Here is an 11,894-nt window from a genome sequence, read left to right on the forward strand (position 1 = left end):
TTGGCTTGAAACGGTGAGACGAGGTGATGTACGCCCACTGCGTGCTTCATCATCACTGTGCGGTTCAGTGCATGTGGCGCCAGACTCCTCTACAGGGTACCTCGCCATTCTTTGTTGTACTGGGTAGCTCGCCTTTTGTCTCGAAGAATATCGTTGATACCAGCACAAAGAGGACAAAGACATTGTGGCACTATGAGGTCGTTCTGTCAGTATCTACGCGGACCTTTACTAATATTGAGGGAACCGTTCGCTCTGGTAAATACTAGCACAGTATCCAGGGTGTGCCAGCATGCACAATGGTCTCGGCATACTGCATCCTCTCCATCCGATACGCAAAACAGTTGCCGCCGGACGGGTGTTCGAGTTGAAAGCAAGAGCAGGGTTGGATGTTGGAGGAGCTGGATACATGACTCGTCTCAGGGCATGAGAAAAGCTGCAAGAGCCAGGCAGGACTTGCATCTCATCAACCAAGGGCGATTGTCTATCTGATCACTTACAGCTGCATCTGTCAACTCAGCACGTGAAATCTCCACAGAACTATCATTTCTCGACCGACGTCTTCTCTCCACTTAATTGTCCGGTGTTCGATGTCCCAGCAAATTCAACCAGATTTTGATCTCCGTATATCGAAGCTTGTGAACGTTGGAATACCCAGCAAAGTCAACACTGCAAGCGCAAGGACGCGAACATGTGCTTCATGATCTGCAGACTATGGCGAGCTTCCAGCATGGCACGATCCAACAGTGAGCGCACCTTGAGAGAGGACACAATAAGAGCATCTTAAAGGCAGCTGATAGAGACTCAAGGACGACGTTCTTGTGGGAAGGATGCTCGTTGAGCGATATTTGGCACTACCTCGCCACCTCAGGTAAGGGGTTTGCATCACCCTCATTCGTTGGTAGCCACGGTCCTTGATACAGCTCTTGTAAAGCGTGCTAACTGGTGCTGGCATGAGCGACCTGAGAATGGCGGTCAGCGCGGTATTTCTGTACCTGGCCTGCAAGAAGACGGGCTGAGTAGCGAAGATCTCTGTTAAATGTTACCGACCGAGATATGGCCAGGAGTGGAGAGCGAAATAGCTTACTAGTTTGAGCTGACATTCAGGCTAATTCCTGGCCAATCATAATTGGGCCATATTATCACAAATCTCTATTGCTTGAAGCTTCACAAGAAGTACATCGTTACCCGGCACGTGCACACGAAATTGTTACAGCAAAAGCTGGAGAGGAGCAGGCGCTAGCTTCATGCTTACCCCATATTCCGGTGGGCAGCTCCGGGGTACTGGACATTGGAGCATGGATCATTGATTGTTGAGATGTTCGACCTCTATACCAACAATATGCTCCTGAACTTCGGTTCCTTACTTGCCTTCAGTTCAGCTCTGGAAGCCGCTCGAAGCAGCACGACTTCAGGGACACTTCGACTATACATACCTTCAGCGTCGAGGGCAGAGAAGATCTACGCCAAGTACTGATATGCGGAGATATACTGCACGTCCGACCCACTTCACATTTAGCCAGACTGCCATCACAACTCTATGGCACTTAGCTCTTGTCGTTGAGATTATCCATAGCTGACACTCGAGGCTAGCTCCAGCCTCCGGTACCGATACCTTGTACAGTACGTCAGTCGACACCTGTCCTACATAAGAACGAAAGAATGAAGCATTACGAGCTTTCATCGATGGGCAGAGTCTGGCCTGCCAGATCACGCGTGGCTGAACACGATTGTCACCATCCAAGATGAAGTTTCGGGGTTCGAATGCCGCATTGCTCGGCGTATCATGTCTGCTCCAAGGCAAAGTAGCCAACGCCTATGGCATCAGGGGCTCTACTGGTCGTGAGCGCCTAAGTCTCAATGATGGCTGGCACTTCTGGCGTTCCGAGACGAACCCCGATGGCCTCATATACGACTATCGACCAGAAACCAATGAAACGGACCTCCAAGTGCTCAAGCCATGGATACTGCCATCCGCCAACAGCTTCATCAGCAATCTGGCAGATGTCTACCAACGTCCTCCTGGTAACCCAGGTGGTGATGTCAGCTACGTACAAGGCTCATTCGATGATAGTGCATGGGAGACCGTCAACTTGCCTCACGACTGGGCCATTAAAGGACCATTCTACACGGAAGAGGATCCCATCATCGGAGGTGGCATGGGTCGACTACCTGTTCATGGAATAGGCTGGTACCGCAAGAAGCTGAGCATGACGAGTGCCGATGCGGGTAGAAATATCTATCTCGAAGTTGATGGAGCAATGTCATATGCTATGGTCTGGCTCAACGGAAACCTGGTCGGCGGCTGGCCGTACGGGTACAATTCGTTTCGCCTGGATCTCACCCCTTACCTTCATCCTGGAGACGATAATCAGCTGGCTATCAGGCTGGATAACCCACCAGACTCGGCACGGTGGTATCCTGGTGGAGGCATCTATCGGAACGTCTGGCTTACGAAAGTGGACAATTTGCAAGTCGCTCAATGGGGGACGTTTGTCTCATCGCGAGAGGTGTCTGCTGAATCAGCTATTGTTGATCTCACAGTGCAAATCGAGAATTTGGGCGATACTGGGCGGCAGATTGAACTCACGACGGGTGTGCACCTAATCGATGCGACTACAGGACAACCAGGAGCAGAGGTCGTTACATTTCCCCAGATGACCGCCACCGTCGAATCAGGCCAAAAGCAAGCAGTCAATCAGTCGGTCACGATCGAAAATCCAATGTTGTGGGGTCCGTGGCCGGCTCAATCTCCAGCCTTATATGTGGCCACCACAAATCTGCATGCTGACGGTATGGTCGTTGATACCTACGAAACACGATTCGGCATCCGATCACTCATCTTCGATCCAGACCAAGGCCTTTTGGTCAATGGTGAGCATATCAGCGTCCAAGGTGTGAACCAGCATCATGACCTCGGCGCCCTCGGAGCAGCATTCAACGTCAGAGCCGCACAAAGACAGCTAGAGATCCTACAAGAGCTGGGATGCAATGCCATCAGGATGTCACACAACCCGCCCGCCCCGGAGTTGCTCGAGCTCACCGATCAGATGGGCTTCCTAGTCATGGACGAGATCTTCGACTCATGGGAGCTCAACAAGACAGACTCCGACTTCCACCTCATCTTCCCCGACTGGCACGAGCCAGACCTGCGAGCATTCATCCGGCGCGACCGCAACCACCCCTCCATCATCGCCTGGAGCTACGGCAACGAAGTAGGCGAGCAGAACACAAACGAAACAGGAGCCGCCATATCCCAGAGGCTACACGACATTCTGCACGAAGAGGATCCAACTCGTCCATCCACTGTATCAATCAATTCTGCCCTACCAAGCTATCTCTTCCCCCGAGTACCCGACCTCATCAGCCTCAACTACCAAGGCGCAGGCATCCGAAACACAAACCCCTACTCCAATCAGACAGGCATCCGCACGATGCCCATGTACCCCTCCTACCACGAAACATTCCCAGACAAAATGATCTGGACCTCCGAGAGTGCCTCAACACTCAGCACTCGTGGCACATACATCTTCCCCGTCACAGACGATATCAGCGCGCCAGTCAACGATACATCAGGCGGCAACTCTACCCTCGAACAAGTCAGTGCATACGAGCTGTACACAGCTAACTTCGGTTCCTCCCCGGACAAAGTCTTTGCATCGCAAGACTCAAATCCCTATGTTGCGGGGGAGTTCGTGTGGACAGGGTGGGACTACATAGGCGAGCCAACGCCATATTACTCGGCCCGCAGCTCGTACTCAGGCATCATTGATCTTGCTGGATTCAAGAAAGACCGCTTCTACCTCTATCAATCACGGTGGCGCCCGGATTTTCCAATGGCGCATATCCTGCCTCATTGGAACTGGCCGGATCGTGTTGGACAGGTCACGCCTGTGCATGTTTTCTCCGCGGCTGATGAGGCCGAGCTGTTTCTGAACGGGCGGTCGCAAGGTCGTAAGACGAAGGAAGCACTAACCTATCGGTTCCGATTCGACGATGTCGTCTATGAGGCTGGTGAGGTGCATGTTGTTACGTACAAAACCGGGCAGCAGTGGGTAACCGACACCGTGAGGACTACCGGTGCACCAGCCCAGTTACAGCTGATTGCTGATCGATCGACTATCGCAGCTGACGGGTTGGATCTATCATTCGTCACGTTGGAGGTCATCGACGACAAGGGCGAGTTCGTTCGCGACGCCACAAATGCTATCACCTTCTCCATCGAAGGACCCGGAGAGATTGTGGCTACTGATAATGGTGATCCTGCTGATATGGTCTCGTTCCCGTCGCTGGAGCGCAATGCTTACAGCGGCCTTGCGTTGGCTATTGTGCGTGGCGTGCGTGGAGGAACTGGTACTGTGACGATCACAGCAACGGCGGAAGGACTTGCTGGGGCACAGTTGAAACTAGAGCTGCAGTAGCGACGGAGTGTCCCACGATACTTCGCATTGCCAAATTTAATCTTTGCTAATGTAACATTCGTCTTTGGGCTAACCTATTGACTCCCAATAAAGTATCGCGTAGACGCATTAGCCTCAGACTGCTTTCACTGCCTAGCTGCCCGTTGCTTTTGATCGAAGAATCCACCCAACTCGTCCTATCCAGCTTGCGTAACCACCGACGCCAGCCGTCCTCCATCAGTACGCTCATCTCTTCAACCCACTCCCACCGAAGCCAGCTCCTGACCCTCCATACTTATCCTTGTCTCTCTCCTTGTCCCTACTCGAACCGCGAATGCCAAACTTCCCACTAAGACTATACTTGCTCTTAGGCGCCGGTCTAGTCTGCTCACTGGCACTCGGCGTATCGAAAGGCCTTTCAGTTCTGAACCCAGGTCTCTGCTGCGCCGCATTCAATGTACCTTGTGGCTGCCTGATACCAAGTCCAGCCTGTCCCCGCTCAATACTCATCCGACTACCTGGCCGTCCGAGATCCACAGACTGCCTCCCACTAGCACGACTGTTTCTACCTGTCACTTCTTGCATGGCATCTGCAATCTTAGACTCCTGCTTCTGGATTTCTGTTTCAAAGTCGCCATCTTCGCCCCTCATGAGCCTTTCGTTTCTGCGTCTAGCCTTCTCTTGCGTGCCCTTGAACTTGTCAAGCAACTCAGACCATTTTACTTCGCCTGTGGTATTGATACTACCTGGTTCTCTTCGGCCTGAAAGCCTGCTCACTGTGCTTGTGGAAGACCCTGGTAGATTCGAGCCTGCTGCAACACTACCCGCGGAAGATGTTAGCGATCCGAAAGGAAGGTTCGTTAGGCCAGAGGAAAGGGGAAGGGGCAGGCCCTTCTCGACCGAGAGTTGCCGCACGTGGCTAGGGACGTTCGAGGCTGGGGTGCTGTGGGTAGATACGTACGAGGGTCTCGCCGAGGTTGGCATGGGTGGTGGTGTGTGGAGAAGAGCGATTGCGCTGACGCTGTTGAGCCTGTTCTTCAGAGCTGCGAATGCCGACGACTGAGGGAGGAGCATGAGTAGGCCGTAGAGGCACTTGTAAAGGTAGGGATATTTCTCTGGTTCGAGAAGCTGGATCCTTAGAACTGTGATTCTCGTCAGGGACATCAACTAAAGTCAGCAATGGCACTCACATGTAAAGACTGGACTCTCTAGCAGCTGTACTAGCTTGTCAATTTGAATGAGCATGTTGACAGTCATCTCCAAGTCAGCAAAAATTTGCAGCAAACTGTACGCTTGCTCGTATGCTTGTGCTAACAGGCACAAGGAGACCGTTGCCACAGCATTATGGGACCATGCCTTGAACAGAGCAACGAAAAACGCCTGCCCGTCCTTCGTATCCAGGTTCCGCAATCTTTTCCTCAGCTCGGCCAGTTCGGGCGCTGTGATGAGATTGTTGTTTAAGTTCTGAACCATTATGCTCGAGAACTCGATATCTTCGTCCTTTTCGATGCAGTCCGCGAACGTACGATATATCCTTTCTGGTCGGAGGCTGATGCATAATTGACGAATGATGAGGTTTCCTCTGATCTCGAGAAGCTTGCGGTCTGTGGAGAATAATTGCAGTAATGCAACCATGAACGACGAGAAATAATTGTCTTCGCTGTTCTTGGACAGTTGCGACAATAATTGCAGGTCTTGAGTAACGACTGCCTCTGCTGGGTCCGAGAGCGTTTTCAGTAAGACCGGGAAAGTGCCATCGTTCAGGGCCAGGACCTTCCTCGGGGCTTTCCTGTGTAGCAATCTAAGCCAACTAATTGTGGCGACTCTTGTTTCTTCTCGTTCATGTAGCAGCTGAAGTTGAAGGACTCGGACCGCTTCTGTGTAGTCAAGTTCTGGCTTCGATCGTTCTGGATTGGCAGCTTCGCCCTCCCCAGGCTCGTCCGTAGGTTTCTGCCTCTCCGGCGTTTCCTGTGATGTCGGTTGAGTCGTTTCTTGTTCCGCAATTGAAGCTATGGATTTCTGATGAGCATGTGCAGAGGTAGCTGTGCCGCTCCCATTGGCCTCTTTAGGGGACGCATCTTGTGCGGCACCAGTCTCGTTGTTGTCTTGATAAGCCACAACATATTCTATCAGCGCTCGATTGACGCTAGCGGCCTGGGCTCGAAACTGTTCCGATTGTGAAGCTAGAGCAGGCAAAACCTGACCCAACAGTCTTGGCACGAATGCCAGGATGTCACCTGAGGCCACTGCGAAAAAGGTCGCAATCCATCGTAAGGCCACAATCCCAATCTCTTCCTCCTTCTGCTTTGATAGACCATCCAGCCGAAGCACTGACGACGAATCTTTGTTTGAGGAGGGGTCGACGAATTTCAGTAGTATGTCGAGGATCGCAGCATGATCGATCTCAACGTCCTGACCAGGTATCCAATCTCCACTAGAATCTTCATACCCGCTTTCGTCACTGGCCGAACCGTCTGCGACTGCATCCTCCCCTGCGATACTACCGCCTGGGGATCCGGTCGGCGCTTGACTCTCCGAGTCTCTTCTTCTTGTCGCTGACCGACGGCTTCGCCTGCTCTCTGCGATGCCATTCTTGATCTTCGCAATCTTAACGATTTCGGCAAGTAACCTTTCCAGCAAACCTTGCGTCGCAATATAGACATCTCTGTTCTGGTCGCCCAGAAATTTGAGCAGCCCTCCAAGGAAGGAAGGCAAGTAATGTACAAGTTCGAGATCTGGTATTGTATCCAGTAATGACAACCAGGCAACCAGGAACTGCCTAGTAAAAGGATTGATGACGTGTATGCGCTCTTCCAATAACGGTATGAAGTCGGCAAGCGAGAAGGCAGGTTTCATATCACTGCTTGACTGCTGTGACGCTCCGCCATCCCGGTCCTTTTCAAGCCTCCTATCGTCGAAGTTGAGTATTGAAACATAATGAGCTGCGGACTCGGATACAATGTCCTTGATCAGTCGATCGAGGAGCTCGGCGCCATTTTTGACGGACAGCTCGGAGTCTCCGGAGAGCTGTTTCTCCTTTAGTTTCTTGACTTCTTCGTAGCGTTCCGCTGGAAGCGTCATTACCTTGCAAAGAGAGTCGAATATCAGATTGAAGAACACCAAGACTTCACCTTTGGCGACTTTGGAAATGTTGTACATAGCCTCACAGGCATAATACCTGACTCTGGCATCTTGGTCAGTGAAACATGCAAGGACCGGCGGAACAATTTCTGGGAGATATCTAGCAACTTCGTCCTAGAGGATGTCAGGCAACGTATAAATTGTGGCCGTACAATGGACTTACCGAGCCCAGCGCTATGGACGCAGCGGCTAGACCTATGAGTCCGCCATTGCGCGCGTGTGGCAGATGAACAGCATATGCATATTCATGACAGAGCTGATCGACGACTTTTCGTATTCTGTCATGGTCTTGTTTGGACAATGAGTCTCGAATCAACTTTTCAAGCCTGATACGATTAGCCGAACCGATCATGCAGCATAGTGTTTACTTACTCGAGTGCGCCTGATTTGCGCTTGTCATAGAGCTTATCTGTTAGCAAGCGTTGGACATTGGCATCCATGGTGTGGCAGCGGACTCGAGAGCATGAGGTGCTTCTTGTGGTTGTAGTCGATCCTTGTTAGACCTCACGCACGATCCTGCCTGGCTAATTTCGCTTGGTGAGATGATGGAGTAAATGTTCAAGCTGAATAAGATTGTGTTCATAGACAATGTTAAGCATGCACTCGAGAAGAAGATTCAAGGATGTCTCGAGCACCTGTTCGTTACTGCCAAACAAGGAAAGGCCGATCACGAAGTCGCGCCCAGGAACCCTGCAACAACAAACAGGACTGCCCCGCACGCAACGCCTGGACTTGTGTTACGATAGGGTCCAGGGATTACTTCTTTATGTGCTCCAAGAGCTCGAGTGTCACACGTGTTGTACAATCAAACAATATCATTAATCTATACAATAATCTATTGCCATATGCTAATTCGTGATCGTCATTGAACACATAACGCTATCAATGGCTGATATACTGAAACACAGCGCTCACCGCGTCTTCTGATGCCTCCTGCCTCAACAGTAGATCTTGAATCTTGCCCAGCTGTCCCTTCTCACCACTGTTGACGAAATGATTCCAACTACTTGTGTCGCCATACAACATTGCTGGTGCCTTGATAGTCTGTGTGCCATCTGGCTTGCACCGCTTGCATTTGAAAGTGTCATGCGTGTCGCTTGTGGTTGATGGCTTAAACTGGAACAGTTCACGGAGAGACTCAGAGGTGAAATGCCGCTCGACGTCTTCGGCTGAATCGACGACAGTTGACGACAAGGCCTGCTTGTGAGATTGCCGCTGGAAGATCTTTTCTTCGATTGTGCCAGTGCCCATGAATCGATAGACGAAACAATCCTTCTTTTGACCATCACGCCAGACACGAGCCAAAGCTTGCTGATCAGCGGCTGGATTCCAATCTGGGTCGAAGAGAATCAACCTGTTGGCACCAATTAAGTTGATACCACATCCTCCAGCTTTACTGCTCAGCAGAAAGACAAACTCCTCTCCGTTGGGATCGTTGAACTTGTCGACCAGCTTCTGTCGCTTGTTGACGTTCATGGTTCCGTCCAAACGCAGGCAACCATATGAGCGAGCTCGACACAATTTCTCGAAAACGTCAAGTGTCTGAGTGTAGTTACTTATGAGCACGATCTTGTCATTTGTGTCTTGTCGTATCCTTGCAAGCATTCTCTCCAGAACCATGAATTTGCCCGAGTAGAATGGATTCACGTCTCGATCACGTCCCCGAGCCTCTTTCGGCGTGTAGTCATCAGGCCAGCAGTCCTCACTCTTTGGTAGGTCCGTCGACAGATCGAGGAGATCTGGATGATTGCATAGCTTCTTCAGGATGCCGATGGCCTTCAACGGCTGGCTGCCCTTTCCTCGCAGAAGGCTTTTGATGTCCGGACTCTGAATGAAGTGGTTGTACAGTGCCATCTGGAACGGTGACAGGTTGCAAAAAACGACATGCTCGTACTTGACGGGTAGATACTTCGACAGGATATCGTTTGTTCTTCGGATGATGAACTTCTTGACCAGTCCACTCAGCTCAGCATTAGCTGCCTCACCCTTTTGTTTGTCGGTGTCAGAGCCGCCAGCATCTCGGCCTCGCAAGATAGGTAGCTCGAACTTCTTTCTGAAGTCTGCTTTAGTGCCTAGGTAGCCAGGGTTAGCAAAGCCGAGGATCGAGTAGTATTCCGTTAGATCGTTCTGGATTGGTGTTCCTGACAAGATGACTCTCCTGTCCACGTTAAGGCCAGTGAGAGCGACATAGGTATTGCTGTCGGCATTCTTGAGTCGATGCCCCTCGTCGCAGAGCAGCAGACCAATCTTGACGTCTTTCAGCTCATCGATATTGAGTCTGAGCGACTCATACGACACAATAAGGACTGGTCGCGTCACCTGTCTGCCCGATGCAATAGCCCACTGCCTTAGTTGTGACACCAGCTCTTCTTTTGAAGCCTTGCCATCAATGGCGAAAGGAGTCGGAGCGGCAGGCCCCAGCCATTTGACAAGCTCATTTGCCCAGTTCTTGACCAAACTTGCTGGGCAAGCAATGACGGCTTTCTGAATTGTTCCTTTGCCAGCTTGTGGAGATTGCTTCAGTAGAGTCCACATGAGCGCGATGCACTGGAGCGTCTTGCCCAAACCCATTTCATCTGCCATAATACAACCTCTAGCATTTTCGTCTACCAGACCTGTCGTGCACCTGTACAAGAACTTCACACCCTCGACCTGATGGGGTCTGAGCACTTTGGCCAAGCGAGGATCGATGACCACGGGCACCTTGGGTATCTCGCCCTCTACTTGTTTCTTGATGCCGAGTATCTCTGCCAGACTCTTGTGCATGATAGGAGCATCCAATTTCGGCTTTTCTGCTTCTAGATTCTCTGCTTCCTTTACCGGATCAGGCTTCTCGTCGATCGTAGGGTCGTACAGGACTATCGAGAATTCGCCGCTTGGGTCGTGTAAAGGCTTGTTGACAAAGTTGTTCCCACGACGCATGCCCAGACTAGGGGCAGGTCGCGACGGATCCCATCCGCCTGATTCCTTGTTGGCTAACGGGACTGCAAATCGTGCTCGGAAGATAGTGTCTTTGTCCTTGACCTGGAAGACAGGGTACTTCTTCACCGGCACCAGAGTGTTGCCCTCTGAGTAACCGGCATCCTTGTCATCGCCAGCTCCAGCCTCTTCTGTATAGTTCACTTTTCGCCGTTTTCTCGTTGGTTCACCAGTCGACTTTCTGGCATTGTGTGAGCCTGGACACTTGAAAGGCTTACTAAGTCGATCAAGGGCTTTTGTCGAGTTAGCAGTCAGTCGCCCGGCTCGTGCACTTGGTGGTAGGTTCTCTTTGTTCGCGGTCACATCTATGATCTTGCTTCTGATCCTGTTGTAAGTTAGAAACGTGGTAAGGAAAGCATGCAGATTTGCTTACATGCTGTGTCTGGATGCTTTGAAGCACCGTGAATACCAAGCAAATATGGGGAGCGGAGGAAGATGCTGCTCTATGCTTGTTCTGCTCAAGAGCAGAGTCGAGGGTGGGCAGTGGCGGCCCAGAGATATGGATGCGAAAGACGCGTTTGTCGCGCTGTTAAGGCGCGCGTAATCACGTGCCAAAGTTGCTCTTTCCGATCATAGATAACTTGTCCTTGTTTGTCCTCTCGTTATACTTGCGTGCCACCAGACTATGTCCGCAGACTTTTGGGCGTCCTACGCGTCAGGAGCGATCGGAATTTGTATAGGTAACAGGCTCGATATCGTGAAGACAGAACTTCAAGCAGGCAATCGTATATTCACTTCTCCTGCATTACCAGCTCAGGATGCAGGTTTCACGAAGTTCACGAACTTGTTTAGAGGTGCTGCAGCACCTATCCTCGGATATGGCGCTCTCAACTCGATCCTCTTCGTCACCTACAATCGGTCGTTGAAGCTCATGGATCCTTCCATCTTCGATCCTACCAAGCTTGCTGGGGTGGACCTGGGCAAGATTTGGCTAGCAGGTGCTGTGGGCGGACTTGCCTGCTGGGCGGTTTCCGCACCGTCAGAACTCATAAAATGCCGAACGCAGCTCAGAATTGATGGTCAGGCGTCCACTTACGGAACAACCGTCAATGTGCTGAAGGAAAAAGGTATTAGAGGTTTGTATCATGGAGGAACAATCACGAGTGTACGTGACTCTTTCGGATATGCCTGGTATTTCTGGTCATATGAGCTTACGAAGAGGCTGCTGCTATCGCGCCAACCTGATCCTTTCCTGGAGCCTAAGGCTTCTGACATTCTCATTGCAGGTGGGATAGCAGGAGTAGTCACATGGGCTAGCGTCTTTCCGCTTGACGTTGTCAAGACAAGAGTACAAACGCAAGGCCACGTAATTGACGAGACTGCGGCTCCTCTGCTTGGTCGTGAACAAGCGTATGTGAGACACAAGTCATCTTTTCA

The 11,894-nt window shown here is 51.2% G+C and overlaps 3 protein-coding genes across 3 annotated transcripts; 1 reads left to right on the forward strand and 2 right to left on the reverse strand.

Annotated features, from left to right (window-relative positions):
* Positions 1-1,742: 1,742 nt before the first annotated feature.
* Positions 1,743-4,418, forward strand: PMZ80_004926 (uncharacterized protein; the record flags this gene model as incomplete). The annotated part of the gene is made up of 1 exon (XM_064873349.1): positions 1,743-4,418. One exon carries the CDS (start codon positions 1,743-1,745, stop codon positions 4,416-4,418), a length of 2,676 nt encoding a protein of 891 aa, XP_064730453.1.
* Positions 4,419-4,643: 225 nt separating this feature from the next.
* On the reverse strand, positions 4,644-7,978 carry PMZ80_004927 (uncharacterized protein; the record flags this gene model as incomplete). The annotated part of the gene is made up of 4 exons (XM_064873350.1): positions 4,644-5,539; positions 5,588-7,652; positions 7,702-7,864; positions 7,911-7,978. The coding sequence occupies 4 exons, from the start codon at positions 7,976-7,978 to the stop codon at positions 4,644-4,646; spliced, it is 3,192 nt and encodes a 1,063-aa protein (XP_064730454.1).
* Positions 7,979-8,420: 442 nt separating this feature from the next.
* RAD54 (DNA-dependent ATPase protein rad54) lies at positions 8,421-11,738 on the reverse strand (the record flags this gene model as incomplete). The annotated part of the gene is made up of 2 exons (XM_064873351.1): positions 8,421-10,842; positions 11,731-11,738. The coding sequence occupies 2 exons, from the start codon at positions 11,736-11,738 to the stop codon at positions 8,421-8,423; spliced, it is 2,430 nt and encodes an 809-aa protein (XP_064730455.1).
* Positions 11,739-11,894: the final 156 nt, after the last annotated feature.

The sequence above is a fragment of the Knufia obscura genome (assembly GCF_036327395.1).
Source record: "Knufia obscura strain CCFEE 5817 isolate CBS 148926 chromosome Unknown scaffold_5, whole genome shotgun sequence".
Classification (NCBI taxonomy): Eukaryota; Fungi; Ascomycota; class Eurotiomycetes; order Chaetothyriales; family Trichomeriaceae; genus Knufia; species Knufia obscura.